Raw genomic sequence first — 19,783 nt, forward strand, 5'->3', positions numbered from 1 at the left:
TGTGAGACGTAAACATGTACACCAAGTTTGTCCTTATTTGACACATCTTGGTCTACTTTCACTCAGCAAGTGCCACCGAAAGACACACTCTCACACACACACACACACACTGCCTGCAGGAAATTAAGGGGAAAGCCGTAACTTTGCTGTAATCTGTGCATCTGACTTGTTCCCTCCTCACCACCTTGTGTGCATGTTTCAAGTGGTTGGCAGCGTTGCACGCACATTAGTCGAGCTTGCTTTGCTGAGTTGTGCTCTGCTTGTGGCTGATCGGGTGTGGTGAGTGATGATGAGAATCTGCCGGCATCGCAGGCTGGTTCTATAATAATATATGTATCACTTTAATCACATTCATCTCAACCACTAGCTATCTAAACTAGTCTAACTAGTCTAACTCAGAGTTTATATATACACTTTATATATTCATATTCAGCAGTTTATCTGGAACATGATCATCATATAAGATCAAAAGCCCCCTCCCCTCGCTGTATTTGCTCTTTATCAGGCTGGACATATTTTGTCATGACTTCATTCGCACCTGACACTTAAAACACTTAGAACACTTTGCACTCCACCCTTCGGGTTTCATGTAATTCTGCTGATTGAGGAAATGAAGCTGTTGCGCTCATTGTCAGCTTTGACTAAAACCCTGACGTGAAAATGAAATGTCAAATGAAAGTGCAGTATTTAACTCAGGACCTGAAGGATTTGGAGTAGCTCGGAGTAGCTTGCCTGAAGAGCTCTGCTTTCAGATCTTATTTGAAAACCTAAAAATACTGCACGTAAGTAAAAAGTAAAGGTCCTGCATTCAAAGTGTTCATTTATTCAAAGTACAGAGGCTTTATGAGCAAAATGCACTTAAAGTATCAAAAGTATCAGGACTCATTAGCTAGAAGTGTTATGATACAGTATATTCTATTACTGGATATCATTATTCAGTGTTGTAATTTGTCTATGTGCAGCCAGTTTTAGATGCTTTACACACTACAGGGCGGTTTAGTAGCAAAGCACTTTATCATTTTCTATGTGCTCCTAATATGTGTTGCATGTCAAATCTGCAACTACAGCTGTTATTTAAGTGCAGTGCAATAAAAAGTACAATATGTTGTGTGTAAATGAAAACTAAAGTACAAGTCGCACAAAACTGTATTGTAATACAGTTCTTAGTTTGGGTTTTACATAGATCCTCCAACTCCACAGTTTGGTTCAGACTTAACCCTGACTTAAATGCAGCCAGGTGGTCTGCAGTCTCAGGCTTGTTGGTAATCAATACTTTTGTGATCTAAATGTATTATAGTGTTAATTAAGAAATGTAAAATGAGTTTTTTGTGACATTAGTGACGTAATAAGAACAGAAGAAGCTGCACCTGCAGCAGGTTAACACCTTCACAGTGTTCTTCTTGTATCATGACTGTAGATCGTTGACATTTATATTGCGGTTTCCTTCTTGGTTTCACAGTCGTTGCGCCTTCAGTATTACATGTGAAAAATACGGATTGTGTGTTAACCACAGGATTCCCCAGTATGAAATGAAATAACCTTATTTGTCAGTGTGGGGCTCTCCTAAAGTCAAATAAATGCAAACAACTACACATCAGCCCTAATTTGACGAAGATACATGAAAACGTCCAGTTTAGAGACGGAGGGGGGAAAACTGAAGGAGCAATAAGGAAGAGGTGGATAAGCTTCAAAAAAGAGAAGAGGACATGAGGAGAGTGAAGCGAGAGAAAGTAGCAGAGGAGCCGATGCAAAGAACAGAAAATGTAGTTCCACAAATGGTCACTAGAGGGAGGCAAACGACCGAGCAGAGAGACCGGGTTGGTCTTCAGATTCTGAGACATTTTGATGTGTCTTGGTCAGCTCTCCCTGTCCCCGCCCTGTGTTTTGTCTCCTGTTTATTTGGTGAATTCCAGTGAGACAATAGGCCGCTACGCAGTGAATATTTCACCAGTTTTCTCAGCGCTCACTCACTTCCAGGCAACACTTCACTGTGCTCTCAGTAGTGAGTAATCAAAGGATGATTCCTCGAAACATTTCTGTTTCAGTGTATCCATCCACTTAAAGCTCTTTACTGTCTGTGTCTTATCTGCTTCACTTTAATTCAGATGCTGTGAATCTGCCCTGCTCCCTGCTCTGCCACACTCAGTCTCCACTGTCGCCACAGTTTTATATTTTAATTATGGCTGAAGCCTGTAAATGGTTAATGTAATGAAAGTTGTGAAATGGAGCAAATTATGCACCAAACTGTCTAAATCTATTGTTCTATTGTTTTAAATGGCCCAGTGAATCTAAAAGCAAGCTGCTGCCAGATTGTGTGTGTGTGTGTGTGTGTGTGTGTGTGTGTGTGTGGGTGTGTGTGTGTGTGTGTGTGTGTGTGTGTGTGTGTGTGTGTGTGTGTTACATTAATAGGGCCCTTTTATTGAGCTGTCATTAAGACTGGGGGTTCCAGGGTTGTTATGGGGGTGAGGGGCATTCTTCAGATTCTCCCTTGACCAGACACACACAAACACACACACACATACACACGCACACGCACGCACACACACACACACACACACACACCCACACCCACACAAAGGCAGAGCATTCTTTATGGCTGCTGGCCACACTGTGGCTCCTGGCACTGAGCTCCTTATTTAGTCAAAAAAGCTGCAGAGTCACTTCTCTCCCTCGGTCTTCACGGCCTCTGCTGTTCTGTTACTCAGAGAAAGAAAATGAGTTGAAGGACAGGAACTTGTGTATGTATGAGTTGTCAAGATTTGCAAATTTTATCAAATGAGTTTGTCATATTAAAGGAGCACTCCAGAGATTTGGTATTGCACTTTCACGTAAGTTTACTTACAAATCACAGATTTTATAAAGAATAGTGAAAACTGAAGTAGGAGAGGTCAAGATATTCAGATTTTTAGTCCCTAGTATGAGTCAAGCTTCAAAAATGCTGCATCCTACAACTCCCATAATGCAGCTGAATAGAGAGCCAAACTCATAACGTCATGTCCGAGCTAACCTCTGCTCCATTAGCGTCTGTGACTGCAGTCTCTCGTTCGGCATGTTGTCATCCGTCGTTCTGTAAAAATGAAGCGTCGCCCTGGGGTTTAGTTTCCGTCATCGGAGACAAGTCTCCAGCCACTACTGCTGTAAGAAACTGAACCCTTCATGATTTAAACACACGTTATAGCTACCACAAAAACTACAGCTTCCATATAAAAAAACTACAAGCATGGCGACACAGGTATTTATGTCATCATAACTTGGTTTCATTTCCATAGAAAGTCGCTGGCGCTCTCCTCTAAAGTCATTTTCCTCAACTTTCCACAACAAGAGTTGTAATCCCTGCTGTCTAAGAACGTCTACAGTGTTAGGAACATTTGCAAGACTTCTGGATTATAACATCTGCCAGCCCGTCCCCTCTCTATCTCCTCTCCTGTACTGTGATTCCCCACATTATGTGACAAACCAGAGAAACAACCAAAATGTGTCCAACTCACTGAGGAAATCCGGGGGAGAGATGTCTCTTTGACACAAATGAGGAAACTGTCAGTTTTTAGTGAAAATGAAGAACATTTCCAAATTAACCTTGTTACATTTAGAGAAACTTCCTGCTGCTATAAAACACTGAGGCTGCTATTAGTTCATCATATAGTGCATACTTGGTGTGTGATCTCATGTTTGGTCAGTCCGGTGAGGACTACCAGAGGAGGTGGGTAAGGCTGGTGTCTAGACACTCAGTGTCTGGCTGATCCACACTGTGACCTCTTTAAAGATAAGGCTGCACACACGGCACAGTGATGTCACACGAACACACGCATGTCACTAACACACGCATGTCAGAAGTAGAAATTTAGGCTGAAAGTATGTGCACAAATAAGCACACAGTCCCCGCTTACAGGCACAAACAACAAAGCTGCATTCAGGCCAAGAGACAGAAACAAACACAGTGACCCTGTGATCCTCATATCCCTCTGGATATCTCAAATATTTATTTCACTGCAGCCTGGGACCCATGAGCACGAGCATCAGATGAGCTCATATCCTCACAGGGACCCTGAACATGGGCCCTTCATTTCTGCAGGATTGTTCTTGGAACCGTCAGTAAGAAAAAAAAACAAAAACAAAGTCAGATTCATTGTAGGTGTACACACAATGTATAATCAGTAAAGCTGATTCTGATCCTGTTTGGTACAGCATCACTTCGTTTCTCCAGCTCAGAAAATAACCTCCTTTCCCTCCAGTAGCTACAACATTACTGTTACTTATCAAGCAGGTCTAGGTTTTATATTAATACTGTGAAAGTATCAAAGAGCTCAGTCCCCAGAGAAATGCATCCAGCCTGGATTCAGAAACTGAGCCTTAAAACGAGCCGTCAGGACTTCTGTAACTTTGTGACATCACAACAAAGCAGTCACCGCTCTCAGCCGTGTCCCAAGCCTGGCGCACCTGGAACCACTATCCAACCTTGCAGCATTTGGTTTCTCTATGAGTGTTTACTTGAAATTCGCTATATTTTTATTGGATCACTCAGAAAACAGTCAGCGAGCCAGGTCAGTGAGCCAATCAGAGGGGAGCCTCTCTTCCCACTGACCTGTTGTTACTAGAGCTCCAGAGAGAAGTCTGAGAGAGAAGAGTTAAAACCACACTGAGATGGTTTTTGGTTCTTAAAACCACATATACATCTTCTAATCGATCAACACTTCAAATAATAAAAGTGTAAAATATAGGACCTTTAAAATCAATTTTCAGTGACTGTGAGGTTGAATTGATTAACCCAAAGCATATGTGGACAATTTTACTCTTATGTTATTTATTGGACAATGTGTTGAGAAATATACTGACTTTTCTTTTCCCTCTGTTGTCTCTCCCCCACAGCTTTTGGTCAGTCTGGTTTTAATCACTGCCATTTGACAGTCCAGCTAAATGTGTGTCAGTTTATTCTTAAACGGGTCCTGTACATGAAAACGTGTATCACAGCCTTAGAGCTGCCTCATTGGACGAGTTTCTCACTTGGACAGTTTCAGTTTCATCCAGAACAACTCCCTTTTCTGACATAGCCGCCTCCTCTCGATGAGAAAACTCTATCTCCGGGCTATAAGTCACTCTCTCATGTTAACTGCTTTCTTTCTTTTTCTTTCCTCTCAAACACAGACGAGCTAGAAAGAGAGAGAGAGAGAGAGCGAGAGAGAGAGAGAGAGAGAGAGAGAGAAAGGGAGCGGCCACGCAAAGTTGAGCAGACTCCACCCAGAAAAACGCCAGCGAACCGAGAGACAGCCGAGACCATAAAAATGAGTGGTTCCCACCCCCGGCTCCACCAGAGCGCCGCGCCCGCTCCCAACGCTCTCTCCACGGACAAGGACGCAGAAATGCCCGCCACGGAGAAGGACCTGGCCGAGGATGCGCCGTGGAAGAAGATCCAGCAGAACACCTTCACCCGCTGGTGTAACGAGCACCTGAAATGCGTCAACAAGAGGATCGGCAACTTGCAGACGGACCTCAGCGATGGGCTGCGGCTCATCGGGCTCCTGGAGGTCCTGTCCCAGAAGAAGATGTTCAGAAAGTACAACCAGAGGCCCACCTTCCGCCAGATGCAGCTGGAGAACGTGTCGGTGGCTCTGGAGTTCCTGGACAAGGAGAACATCAAGCTGGTGTCCATAGGTGAGTCACACACGTCTCTACACACCGCAAAAACAATGCTGAGTTTAATGAATGGGTGCCAGTGTGTGCGCTTCGGAGTGGCAGCTGTCCCCTAACACATCTCCACCTTCATTCAGGTTTCCTCTCTGTTGTTGTTGCTGCACACACGTTTGGTTTTCTTTAAGAAATGAACCTGGGTGGTGCTAAGCAGCAGCTAAACTTCAGTGCCATATAGAAGCAGATAGTTTAAAGAACAGTACATGTGTGCAAGCCTGCAGGAATAAAGTTGAGCATGTTGCTGCCCAGGAGAGAAAAAAAAATCATCTTTTTAAAGAAAAAGTGGTGGAAACACACTTGAGTTTAGTCATGTGAAGGAGCGTCAGATGAGTCCACAGGAGGGTGTTGGTAACATTACTCAGGGAGAAAAGCAGGCGTTTCTTCGGTGTCCAAGGGGCGCAGAACTTTTGTCTCTGGCTGTCCAGATTTGAGGCGGGTTGTTTTGGGAGGAGGGGGTCTGACTGTGTGCAGAGGGGCCCCAGGCTTTCTCTGTTTCCCCTGCTGCCCGAGCCGGGCTGGGCCGGTCTGAGGCAAACTTTGTGGGCCGGGATGTAATTCGGGCCTAGTGGGATAGGGGAGCTGATCCTGTACACACACCCAGACACACACACACACACACACACACACACACTCTCTTTCTCTCTCTCTCTCTCTCTCTCTCTCTCTCTCTCTCTCACACACACACACACACACACACACACAGACACAGGGCTATTGTCTGTGCTCATGTCGTGCAGTGGGCTGGGGCTGGGTCTCCACAGCATTAGACAGGACTTGGCTCATGCTTGGTGACATAAAACTGGGTTTAATGGGCTTTGCCTACATGCAGCTGCTCACAACACTGATGATTTTGCAGTTGTGTGTGTGTGTGTGACTGCGGGTGAATTAAAGTCAGGTTCTGCTGAGCTGTGATACAGACTCAGGAAAATACAACAGTGAGGAGTGGCTCTCAAAGAGGCTCAAGGGCCTTTGATTCATAATTGTCCATAGTTGAGATTGCATAAGAAGGATTGATTAATTCTAGCAGATGTTTCACCCCCACACACCTGGATAAAAGAGAGACAACAACAACAACACCTGTCCTGTCCCGAGACAAAACCTTTTTCAACACTGAGTCTGTGGTTGGAAAGAACAGAAGAGGTTTGTGACTGAGTGTGTGTGAATCAGACATGAGTGAGTCCCTGTCATCCCCGGGGGAATGTCTGGCTCAGCTCATGGTTTCCACACACATGCTACTACTTCCTGCAGCAGGCGACAGGTGAGGTGGTGGCACTGTTTGAACGCTGGGTTAAATACAGTTGTACCCCAAAACTTTCATCTTGCCAGAGAGGAAAAGGTGGAGTTTCACACCATGAGTTGATATGGTGTTTATCAAGGCTGTGGTTGGTGATAGAAGATACTATCTATGCAAATGTGATAGTTGTATGAGTCACATTTTCAAATGCAGCGCGCCTCAGATTAAGAGGTTCATTTTACCGGACAAAGAATTCGCACTCATTGCTAAAGGGAGATTACTTTTCTGATCCTGATGCCATCTGATTGTTGTTTAATTAAACAATGCACTTCTTGTATTCGGGGCACAGCACCAGGCAACAATGAGCCATCCCACTCAGCTCTGTCTGTCCGTCCGTCTGTCTGTGCCTCCAGCTGACTCACCCTCATCCTAGCTGCTCCTTCTGAGTCATTTAATCTGAAGATGAGAGAGGAGCACGCTCTCCTCTTTTACTTCCTCCTTTCATTGCAGAAAATGGACACACCCAGGCAGCAACCCTCACCACAAGTTACTAAACTGCCATCACTGCTCGGCATGATGCACACGCTTTCTCCTTTTGTCTTTGGCCTGAAGTTTTTCTGTGTTTCTGTTTAATTTCACCTCTTTACTTTTACTTCAAACTTTATTTTTACAACACTTTCTACACCTTTAGTCATTTTCCTAACTGATGACTTTTCAGTTTTCTTTGTGTGTTGGATCTTCATGTCCACACCTCTTTCATTTCTCCTTTTACTTATCTATTGCTTGCTAAAAATGGACAAGTACGCAACAGTGCCTACTATAACTTTTTCCTCTTAAGTTACTCAAGAAAAACCAGTAATTTGCACCACCCAAAAGGCAGAGAGTGACAAACAGGACAAAGGCTGCAAATAACAATCAGTAATGTAATTTATATTATAAAATGTTTGGAAAGAGAGAAACGCAGCCAGTCAAACTCTTCAAATGGCATTTATTTCCCAATCAACAGTGCAAAACCCAAAGTTTACAGCAATATAGAAGAGGACAAAGCAAATATATTCATGTTTGAGAATTTTGGGAAATAGGTTAAATTTCTTTCTTGCCGAGAGTTAGATGAGAAAATCGATTCCAGGTAACAATGAAACTGGAGGCAGTAGCTTGTTAGCTTAGGTTAGCATAAAGACAAGAAACAAGGCTAGCTTTGCTCTGTCCAAAGGTTTAAAAATCCACTTAGCGGACCATCTAAAGCCCCCCAAATAACATTTGCTATCTTGTTTGTTTAATCCGTTGAAAATACACTGTGTAAAAAAAGAAAAGTTGTGGTTTTATGTGCCAGATGTTACTACACCCGACAAAAGAAATAGTCCCCAACACACCCACCACTAAAACCACAACTTTTCTTTTTTACACTTCTGTTTTTGTACAGATTAAACTAACAAGATACTACCCGTGAGCTGGTGAGCTTTACAGCTGCTGGTGGTGTATTTTGCCACCTGTAGAAAGAGCCGTGGTGCCTGTTTCCCCTTGTTTCCATTCCTTATGCTAAGCTAAGATAACCACCTCCTGGCTGTGGCCTCACAGTTACTGCAGTGGTATCAATCTTCTTGATTGAAGATGTAATAAACTATTATATTAAGTGATTAACTGAATTTCAAAATAGTTGATTTTGAACTGATTAATTGATTAGTCGACAGTTTCAGCCCTATACTGGAGCTAACAGGGCTGCCACTTAATGCTAACCCTGCCCAAACTCCTGTTTATCATTACCTGTGGTCTGCTGCACCAGCTTTAATCTCAGTGCCCTGACATGTATCATCATCATCATCATCATCATCATCATCATCATCATCATCATCATAATCACTGAGATGAGGGTTGTTATTTGAAATGGATCCGCTCCTGTATCATCATCATGCTGGATCGTTCAGCTCTACCCTGTGGTACATCCTCCCATTCCCAGCACAGGCTGCAGTTTAGCGTTGACTCTAATGAGGTCTCAACCCGACAGGTAATCTCTGACTCTGCAGCTCTGACAAACCCCCACATGATCTATCTGGCACCAGCAGCAGACACATGACCACTGATAAATCCAGAGGAGGACTCACATGTACTCAGTCATGAGCGCAGTGAAAGAGTGACAAGGCTGCCATCTAGCAGCCAGAGGAGTGAACCAGGGGAGAGACACTGACTGTAACACTGATTTAACAGGCACAGGCTCATTAGGTCTCATACTGTCAAATTAGCAATTGGTAAATTTCTCGGTGTGATTTTCGTGGGTCTGTATGTTTAGTTTTCTTGGATGATATGCATTTTTTTTTTTTTTTTATGTGTATCTGTTCATCAGTTTATCTTTAAATCTTAAGTTGTGTGCGGACGTGTCTGTGGTGCATGAGGAGAGAACTGCTCATGTGGATATTCCTCTGTGTTCATCACACCCATGTTTGAACAGGCTCAATCATTTCACTTGGCATCATCCTGCTGATGTTTGTGTGCGCGCTGAGGCTTTAACACAGTAGCTGTTAAGCAGATTAAGACTCAGTGACTGTTTTATTAGACAGACGCTCTTTGTGCAGACGTTCGTGCTTTGTCAGCTTTTCGTCTGCAGCATCTTTGCTTTAGTCCAGCCCAGATTTTAAAACCTCTCTATCTGAACTTGACCGAGCCTGTGTGGAGTTTGTCGAAAAACAGTACGATGGCCCAACGGTGCCAAACTCTTCCCGGCACAGGCAGGATGTGAAATAAACAGAGCTGTGGTGTAACTTTGTACCTGGCTGCTCCCCTGTCTTTGCCTGGGAGCAGAGACTTGCAGGTTGAGACAGACGCCTGTGTGGCAACAACCAGGCTCCTCCTGTTACACGGTTACATAATAATAAAATGTGCTCTATATTACTGATAAAAGACGGAGATAACGTACTAACTGTTTAGCAGAAGGTCTTCTTAGCACTTAGACTGAGACATGGGCTCATTTCAGTAGGTTTAAAGTCACAGTATGTAATGTCTTAGAGAGGAAGTAGAATCATTTTCTTTTAAGGACTAAAAAGAATTTAATCCGTAGAAGTAAAACACACCTCTGCTGCAGTCTTACGTTGTCTGGTTTGACCAGTAGCTAGATATAGAATGGCAAAGATTAGTGGAAGAAAATGAATCACTAACTGTTTTGATAATTGATTGTTTGTCATTTTTAAGCCAAAATTTGAAATATTTGATGTTCTAGGTTTAAAATGTGGGAATTTGAGTCTTTCCTTGGTCTTACATGACAGGAAACTGAATATTTTGAGGTTGTTTGAACAAAGCAAGATATTTTTTACATCGAACAGGTATTTTTATGTTTTCTGCTGATTTATTGAGCAAATAATAAAACAAAAATAATAATTAGCTGAATAATCGATAATGAAAATAGCTGTTAGTTGTTCCCTTAGTGACTAATGGTGGTAAACTTTAAATATTGCTGTGTAACTCACTGAGTCAGTTTCGGTTACAGCACGATTATAGGCTATTTTTTTTATTATGTCACAGATTATCATTCCTCTGCAGGAAAACAAAACACAACATGTTTATTGAAATGTTCATCTGTGGCACAAGTAGCGCAGCAGCACAAGCAAAGAAGAGGAATAAAGTTTCCCAACATTTGAGCCATTAGCTGCTCGTCACAACAGACCGAGTAAGACTGACGCAACAAAACCTCTGAGTGTGTTGTAGTGAGTGTGTGTTTCATAGCTTATTACTTCAACTTTGTATTTATAGGAGGGAGGTTGTGCTGTTGCCTCCTTTAAAAAAAGTCACATAGTGTAGCTTTAAGTTTTGAAGACTTATCTATTAATCAGTATGATACGAGATAAGTTCTTCTTCTTTCAGAAATATTTTTGCCTGAATGCTAACTTGGTGTGGTGCGACCGTGATGGACTGTGTCTGGGGTGTGGTGGCAGCAGTATGTGCGGATGGAGATGACTGATTAGACAGAGCACGTCCGTGTCTGACTTCTCTCTCTCGGGATGGTACCATCTCCACATGACTGAAGTCCTTCCACATCTCACTGCTTGGCTTGTTCAGCACAAACTATGTAATGTGACACTGCTTTAAATAACCTTAAATACATCTGTGGCATTTCTGTAACACAATTTCTTCTTTCAGCCGACACACATACATGGATATTATATATCTGCAATAAGATAATATCTGCTGATTCAGTGTTGATTTAACCTTTATTGATAACAACCTGGTGGATGATTATTCAATATTTAACTTTCACTTATGATCTTATGATATAATGAATGATTTCATGTCATGGATCCCATTTCCAAGGAAGCTGTCATTAGAGCTGCTGTGATCAGTACTTATCAAGTGTCACGCCTAATGACAAACATCTTCATGTTTATGGAGCTTAGGGGAAACTTGTAGCATCACTTTGATGCTTTAGTTCACTCTCATCACTTATATCTTATCAGTGGTGTTAACAGCAGCAGCAGGCTTCTGTTCTCTATTCAAAAACCCCTTTAAAACCTACTGTACGCAACCATCTTTGACAAACAGCAGACCGCCACAGTTAGAGACTAGCTGGTGAAAATGATGGAGAATTTAGCAGCTAAAGAGCCAGATATTTGTCTCAGGAGTTGGTGGAGACTGAACCACAGTTAAATGGATAATAAAAAAACGTGATAACATGTCAGTGTTGTTTCTGCTTCCCCTGTGCGGCCAAAGCATGAGTTCATGCAGGTTTAAACTCAATGTCCTTGAGTAATTACAGCAATAATGCTCAGGCAGCTCCCAAGGCTCTTGTAACTGCATCGTCAGCCGTCAGATAATGAGCGAGCACTATATGGACCCATTGGGAAGTCTAAATAGTTTGTTTGCGGAGGGCCTGCTGGTGTTTGGGACGTCATGCGGCATCAAATGTAATCTTTAATTTTCAGAAACAAGATAGAAGTGAGAGAGCGATGGTGCTGGCGGTGCAGGGCGGAGAGGAATGTTGGCCAGGGAGCGAGATAACGGAGAGTTTAGCCACCCTGTTAGGTCAAAATGGATCACTTCCTGCCAGCTCATTATCATTAGCATGGCTTCCTGTCTGCACAGGCGAAAGGGGACTGGTCAAGTGGATACTGAGGATTAGCGGAGTGCGCATTCGCATTCAGCACAGTGGTATTCAGGCTATTGCATTACATCAGTGTTGGAAACGTGCCGCGGCACCCCATGCCTCATGTTCAGACCGAACAAGCAGACATAAATCAAACAAAAATCTACAGTTGTTAAGTGAGATATTTAGATGAGTTGTATATAAACTTCAATAATAATAATAATAATGAAATGTTAAAGCTGCACTGACTGGAGTTTTTCTGTGTGCTTTGCAAACTGTTATGTTACAAGATTTTTACCTACACAGAGACGCGGCCCCGGTTCCTCTGCCAGAAACGCGTCTGGAGGGGATCTACTTTTCCAGACCTGAATCATTTTTGCCAGCCCGAGAACTATCAATTACTTGGAAACCCAGACTCTGGTCTTATGGTTGATCGTAGTTCTCAGATGTTTCCAGGAAACGAGGGGTTGATCAAAGCCGCATGGTATTTATTAAACCTCCTCATTCATCATTTCATGCGGTGCCTGTGTCCTCCTCTCACCTCCTCAGCCTCTGTCTTAGCCTGTCCCCACTCGCCGCTCCCTGTTCCTCTCATGTTTTTCATTTTTCTGTCCTTGCCTTTTTCCCCCCTTCACACTTCATTTTCTCTCAGCCTATCTGGTCTCCTCCTCACTCAGATGAACATATCTCAGCCCATCCTTAGTGGGTGCTGTTTTCAGTGCAAGCTTTAAAATTTGTCCCACACAGCACTTTTTCCCTGCCTTTCTCTCTTTTCTCTCTGGGCCCTCCACCCCCTCTGCCTCCCTTCCCTTCTCCTGTCCTCCCTCCTCCCCCCCCCTCGTCTGTAACCGGAGCCCAGGGAATGGGAGGGCTGCCAAGATCCAGTTTGCTTCTGCCCTTTTAAGGCTAAAAACCAGGAGGAACTTTTTTTTCCAATGGAGGGAGTGAAGAGAAGGAGAGCGGAGGGAGGGAGGATGACTGGAAGGAGTAGAAAGGAAGAGGAGGAAGTGTAGTAGCTCCAGTGTGGCTTGTTGCATGGAGGGAGGGAGGAGAGGTGGGAGGGAAAGGAGAGAGAGCTCCAGGTCAAAGATTTTCAGTTTTTGGATGTTTGAGGCTACAAGCTGAATTCATGTCACAGTTTTTTCATATTTGAGTTTTTCTTAAGTTTCATGTTATAGCCTAGATCATCTTTTTTTTTTGTATGATAGGAACATAAGGCAGACACTTGACCGGCTACTATAGTGTGTGTGTGTGTGTGTGGGTGTGTGTGTGTGTGTGTGTGTGTCTCAGAGATAAGGGCAGTGTGGAATGTGTGACATTTCCTCACTGTGTTCTGTCTGACTGGGTTTTCTCTCCCACTTTTTCCAGACATGGTGTGAATGTGTGTTTTTGTGTGTGTGTGCGTGTGTGTGTCCATGTTGACACCATTGTGCTGCTAGACCCTAGTACACTTTGACAGTCTTAATGTCTGAGGATGTCTGCCAGTTAAATACCAAGTAAATGTGTTCAGTATGTAGGACATGTTATAGTCTTGCTCACTCCGAGCTGTACGTCGTTCATACCAGGCTTAAAGCAAATGTTGTGTGGAGAGTTTTGGGTAAATGATCACGGTTGGGTATGCTACATTAAAATTAATTCCATGATAATTGCTAGTTAGCTCACCACAGCTGTAATCAGCAACACAGTTTTCATTCCTGAAACGAAAATGTACAAACTTCAAGAAATTTGTACTTATACTAGAACAACTGATGTGTGAACTTTATTTTTATAAAAACAGGACATGAACAAACTTTGTTTTGTCCAGGATGTTTTACATTTGAAAAAAAGCTCCCTGGTGGAAAAACTAATGTTTCTAAATGACTTCACACATATGTTTACATTTTTGCTCTGCAGTGTCTCGTTACTTATTGGCCGACATACAGTATACACAAATACAAATATTTGCAGTAACTGCCGGCTGACTTATCAGTGTAGATCTGGAGCTCATACACTAAAGACCTGTCACATAAGTGTTTAAACAGCAAAATTATGATGTGAAAGCTGTTAATTTCAGTGTAATCACCACAATCGGTGGATTGGCTTCTACGTGTGACAAAATCTGTGAGTTTCACTGTTCAGTCTAACCTGCTCATCAAAAGGGGAGCGGTTTGTGGACAGTTATGAGACAGGAGTCCGTGCTACAAATACATCGTCTGAGTAAACTGTGTCAACTTGGAGACCGAGCTTGTTAACGCCTAGTGAGGGAGAGAGATGCTAGCAAGGCCGTTGGCTCTGATAGCTAACCTCTTCAATAACGATACTGTGACTGATTAGCTTAAGCAATTTCCTGGCTAGCAGGAGTTTTAGCCGTTAGCTCACCAACTAGCCCTGCGAGTAGTAGCTACATCGCCAAACAACTAGTACCATGTATTTTGTGAAGACATGATTGAATTTAGCTGGGCCCCATTAAAATGATATGTGCACAGTATCATGTATGAATAAATATAAAGATGCTGTGAGCGACTGACAGGTAAGAGAGAGACCTCAGGACCTTCCAGACCTGCTGTGCTGTTTCGTCCTTCGCCTTACAAGATCTCAGGACTAATCTGCTCCAGATGTTGCAGTGCAACCTGAATATTGTGCAGAACCGTTCCCCCTCTTCTCTGTGCTTTTTCTTCTCCACCCTCCCTCTCCCTCTGCGAGAGGCTGGGACCAGGTCAGGCTGTGGGTCAGGGGTTGTGATGATGTCATAGCAGTGTCACTAGGGGGGTAGGGGGCTGCAGCAACGAGCCAAACAGATGAGTCATGGGAGATTTTGGGGCAGAAGGAGCATCAAAAGACAGGCATGCACACTCTCCATACGGTAGCCTCCACTCTCTCTCTCTCTCTTTCTCACACACACACACAAATACAAAAACACACACCAGTACAAAGGCTGGGGGGTGGGGTTGGGAAGTGGGGGGGGGGTATGAGTCAGCATAGGGGGAGTCTGCGGCAGTCTGTGTCCGTATATGGGCTCCGTCAGGCCTGGTGCACTGTGGTCTGCCGGGAATGCTGGCAGATTCCTTGCATGTTTAGTGGCTTTGTGTGTGAGAGGCATGAATCGAAGAACAACACGTAACCACACTTTATCAGACAGTGTGAGCGAATTTATGTCCTAACAAAACCCAGCAGCAGGAGAGGAGGAGGAGGAGGAGGAGGAGGAGGACGGGCCGCTGTCTGCTGCCCAAACCTGAAATGATGCTCTGTACTGGACAGCTTTGATAGTTGTTGACTTAGTTATAGTTCTCATATCTTACACTTTTCAGGTGTTTTATCTGAAGTGTTGATATATATCAGAAGATATATCTGCAGTTTTATGAACCAAAAACAATCTTTATGTAGTTTTACATCTCCTCCCTCAGGCTTCTCTCCGGAGCTCTAGTAACAACAGCTCGGTGAGCCAATCAGAAGAGAGGAGGCTCTGAGCCTCTCCTCTGATTGGATCACTGTTTTCTGAGTGAATTAATAAAGATATAGGAGATTTCAGGTAAACGCTCAGAGAAACCAAATCCTGTAAGGTTGGATGGTGGGTCCGGGTGGGCGGCGCTTGGAGCGTGGCTAAGAGCAGTGACTGCTTTGTTGTGACATCACAAAGTTACAGAAGTCCTGCCGACTCGTTTCAAGGCTCAGTCGTCAGGCTGTGTGCATTTCTCTGTGGACTGAGCACTTTGATACTTTCACAGTATTAATATGAAACATATATAAAACCTGCTCTATAATCAAAAAAGACATGGAAATCTCACCGTATATAATATGGAACCTTTTAAGCTGACAGTATGTTGTACAGGCGGAGGCATGGTCTTATTTTGACCCTTTGACGTGTGATGACAATTTTTCACTCTTTGATTTCTTTTTTTTTTTTTATAGACGGATGATTATTCAGTTAACTATGAAAAAGATATATTTAAAGTATCCCTAGTTGCACACTGGGGTCTCTTCTTCACTTCTGGTAATGTTGCGGTCGTGTGCTGTTTGTGCTGCAGTGGCTGAAAGGCTGCTATGTGACACACCCCTGCTTTAGCTGATCTGCATTCCTGCTGCAAGTACCAACCTGTGGCACCATTCACTCCCTCCTATCAGTACGAATGACAATTTATAGCTGTCAGTGAGTTTTATCTTTGCCTTCAGGCAACATTTCTCTCTCTTGCCCCCCCCCCCCCCCCCCCCTTTGCAATCACTCTTTCCCGTCTCTTCTGCGTCTAGCTTTGCCCCTTCTTTTCCTTTCCTATCATTCCTGAGCAGCCTGAGTTGCCACTCTGTTGCTATAACATCCAGCTCTCTCAAAGTTCCCATGGTGATGGGTCATCCAAACAGGCCCATCGTCTGACCCTGCTCCATTTTATCACTCTGCAGAGTGTGTTTTTCCACTGGGAGCTGCTCATATGTCATGTATGTCGTGTAGCAGGGTTGGCAGCTCGCGAGCACATCTCTGTGTTGGCATATGAATTCAGACAGACAGTCAGCTGAGATGAAGTGGGAGATGTACTTCTGCATACAGGCAAAAAAAATTCCTCAGATTAAAGTCATCTGATCTAACGCTCACATGTTTCTTTGCATTAGATTTGCTTTTTTCCATCTCTTAACATCCTTCATTTCTCAACTAGCTTGCTCCTCAGCTCCATCTTCAACATGCATCAAATTCCACCTCCCTCTTTTGGTTTAGACCCCCGTCCCTCCTAACCCCATCCTCAAACTCTTGGCCAAACAGCTTCCAGGCCCTCTTACTGCAGGCATTACATATTCAGCCTTTTCAGTAGCCTCAGCCCCCGACCGCAGCCCCAGCTCTCTTATGCAAAAATATCTAAGAAAAAAAAGAATCATTCAAGACCTCATTGTTGTAGAGGTTGAGCTGCTGTTACCAGCAATTATTCCAGTCTAGACAACAATAACAAAACAAATTAAGTTGACAATGATGTGAGTAGCACTGGAATGAATTTAGCCTAAAGCTCTCCTGTCCAAAGAGGTTCATGTTGTTTCTCTTTAGCCTCGTTCTCTCTGTTGTCATGCTCCCTGCAGCCTTTATCAGAGTCTCAGGGAAACTGCCAAGTGAACACAGCTGCTGTCAGAAGTGGGATTCACACATCACATGACCCCAAACATTACGGACACACCACAGAGAGCCTAAAACCACTGTACACCCTTGATAGCCATCAGGACCTAGCCTCAAATCCTCACAAGAGCCAGAACTTTAACCCCATTTTCCTCCTTAACTATGTTTTAATCACCATCCGCCAGGGCACACACACACAAACACACTGCTCCACCCTTTCCTCAAGGGTGGACCTAAGCAATCATCCCTCCTGATCAACTGCTCCTTGTGCAACATGTGTGTGCATGCTGTAGTGTTTATATTGGTGTGTGTGTGTGTGTGTGTGTCTTCCTCATGCCCTGGCTAGCTTCTGGTTGCGTCACTTTCTCCTCTGCTTGCAGTGGTGCATGTGGTCGTGTGTGAACACAGACAAATGCCTCGGATGCACTTTACAACAACCAACCATGTTACCAGACGTGGTGTTATGTCATTCTGTTGCAATATAGACTGGTGTGTAAGTGAATGAGTTTACATCTGTTTAAATGTATAAATCATCCCAAACCTTTATATAGAAAACATAGAACTTGCATAGTGGCCGTACTAAAATAACAATAAGTAGCATGTGTATGTATCATATTTCTGCTCAGATGTTTCCATGTGAATATTTATATAACTCGTGCAGTATGATTCATCCAGAAGGAGCCCTCTACACTCATCACAATAGTCTTTGTTTCACAGTCTGTCTCTGTCTCCATCTTCTGATTACCTACATTATGTCTCAGACTGAGAGGGTTTGACTCATTTTTATGGTTTCATCTTCAGTAGAAAACTGCATCAATCAAGTAGAGACACTCAAGGCAAGGCAATATTCTTTTTTGTCTTTATTTAAAGGTCCCAAAGGTCCCATATTTTACACTTTTCTGGTGTTTTATTTGAAGTGTTGATCCATAAGAAGCTATATTTGTGGTTTTAAGAACCGAAAACCATCTCAGTGTAGTTTACCATCTCCTCTCTCAGGCTTCTCTCTGGAGCTCTTGTAACAACAGGTCAGTAGCCAATCAGAAGAGAGGAGGCTCTGAGCCTGGACATGCACATCTTACTTTATACAATATGGGACCTTTTAAATACTGGATAGTAAATGAATGAATTTGTGGGACCATATTCATTTGGCCAAGTAAATCAGCATTCTTATTTTGTGCATGGTTTGGCCTCATGGGAATATGTACAGCTTGAATTGTAATGGTCCAGAAATTGAAGCCTCCACATATCAGGCAGATCCTGCTCAGATTTATGGTCACCAGTGGCAACACAGCAATTTCCTTTTGAGGTCCAAACCAACTGACGACTGGACCAGATAATCCAACCTAGACGTCCACTCTCAACAGTATCAAAGGCGTAAGATCGAGCTGATGTTTGAATCCGTGTTCAATGTCATTTGATAACCTTCAGTGGAGATTGAAATCTGTTGGAGTTGGACACCAACATAAACTACTGCAATCCCTCCCCAGACCAGAGCATGGGCGATGACTTCTAGGTATGCACTCCCCTCCTCCTTCAAGACATACATGAGATAGCAGATAACAGATGTTCCTGAGGGGAATTTCACTTCTGATGGTTAAGTAGAAGCTCAAAGATCAAACAAGAGACCGAGTCCCTCTCATGCAGTGTATCTCCTATCTACATTCTTTGTGTGGTCATTGTGACCTGACTGTATTTTGAAGGAGGGCTGCATCTAAAAAAAAATTTCAAAATACCCTTGCCCTTTCGATACATGTGTAAAAAAAAAAAAAAAAAAAAATCTGCTTCCTTTTTTTTTTTTTTTATCTTAAAACACTTCTACAGAACAAGGATGTTGCTCTGATTTGTTTTAGCATGGTAACATGACTTCAAATCTGCTCTCTCTTCCTCTGGACTCTAGACTCTAAAGCCATCGTGGATGGGAACCTGAAGCTGATCCTGGGTCTGATATGGACCCTGATCCTGCACTACTCCATCTCCATGCCCATGTGGGACGAGGAGGAGGAGGCGGATGATGGCAAGCAGAAGACGCCTAAGCAGAGGCTGCTGGGATGGATCCAGAACAAGCTGCCCGAGCTTCCGATCACCAACTTCCACAGAGACTGGCAGACCGGTCGGGCCCTCGGTGCCCTGGTTGACAGCTGTGCTCCAGGTGAAGGAACTGTGTGTGTGTGTGTGTGTGTCTGTGTGTGTGTGTGTGTGTGTGTGCACATCTGTATCCCCCATAGCCAGCGACGTGAGTTAACACCAGCCAAATCCTAATTGCCAGAAACATTTGTCTCTGGAGGAAACCACTCTGAAACAGTGGACCACAGCATTTTACTGTGATCATTTAAATACAGTGTTGAAACTCTTTTTGCATCGTAGATGTTAGTTGGCTGATTTTAGCGTCATAACGGTCTGCAGCCAACAGTGACTGAAAGCTGAGGTCTGAGGTCGGGGAAGGCAGAAGTGCTTAATTCTCATCGCTGCGAGAGAAAAAAGTGAGGGCAGTGGAGATGAAGAGCAGGAGTGCTGAGTCCTGTTCAATTAGGGAAGTGAGGAGAGAGGAGGAGCAGGGGGGAGGAGGGATGTAGGTGAAGGAAAGTGAGGCATAAAGGAGGTTTCTGTTTACATACTCAGGATGTTTGGCATACCTGTGGATCACCAACAGCCTCGTGCCAGAGATAAGGATTCAACAAAAGCTTTTACATCCCTCCAGCAAAAGATGTCCCTACGGTGTCCAAAA

At 43.6% G+C, this 19,783-nt stretch overlaps 1 protein-coding gene across 4 annotated transcripts in view; it reads left to right on the forward strand.

Annotated features, from left to right (window-relative positions):
• The window catches only part of LOC111237012 (filamin-A-like), a 49,113-nt gene that overhangs the window by 2,395 nt on the left and 26,935 nt on the right, over window positions 1–19,783 (forward strand). For 3 of the 4 annotated variants that reach the window (XM_022765942.1, XM_022765946.1, XM_022765945.1), the window contains exons 2-3: window positions 5,143–5,649; window positions 18,956–19,207. In XM_022765942.1, the coding sequence (XP_022621663.1) occupies window positions 5,280–5,649; window positions 18,956–19,207 (622 nt within the window). In that variant the 5' untranslated portion in view covers window positions 5,143–5,279. Of the gene's footprint in view, window positions 1–5,142; window positions 5,650–18,955; window positions 19,208–19,783 lie in introns of those variants that run through there. The other variant, XM_022765944.1, reaches the window with a different exon arrangement.

The sequence above is a fragment of the Seriola dumerili genome, unplaced genomic scaffold (assembly GCF_002260705.1).
Source record: "Seriola dumerili isolate Sdu_G_001 unplaced genomic scaffold, Sdu_1.0 BDQW01000800.1, whole genome shotgun sequence".
NCBI classification, from domain to species: Eukaryota; Metazoa; Chordata; class Actinopteri; order Carangiformes; family Carangidae; genus Seriola; species Seriola dumerili.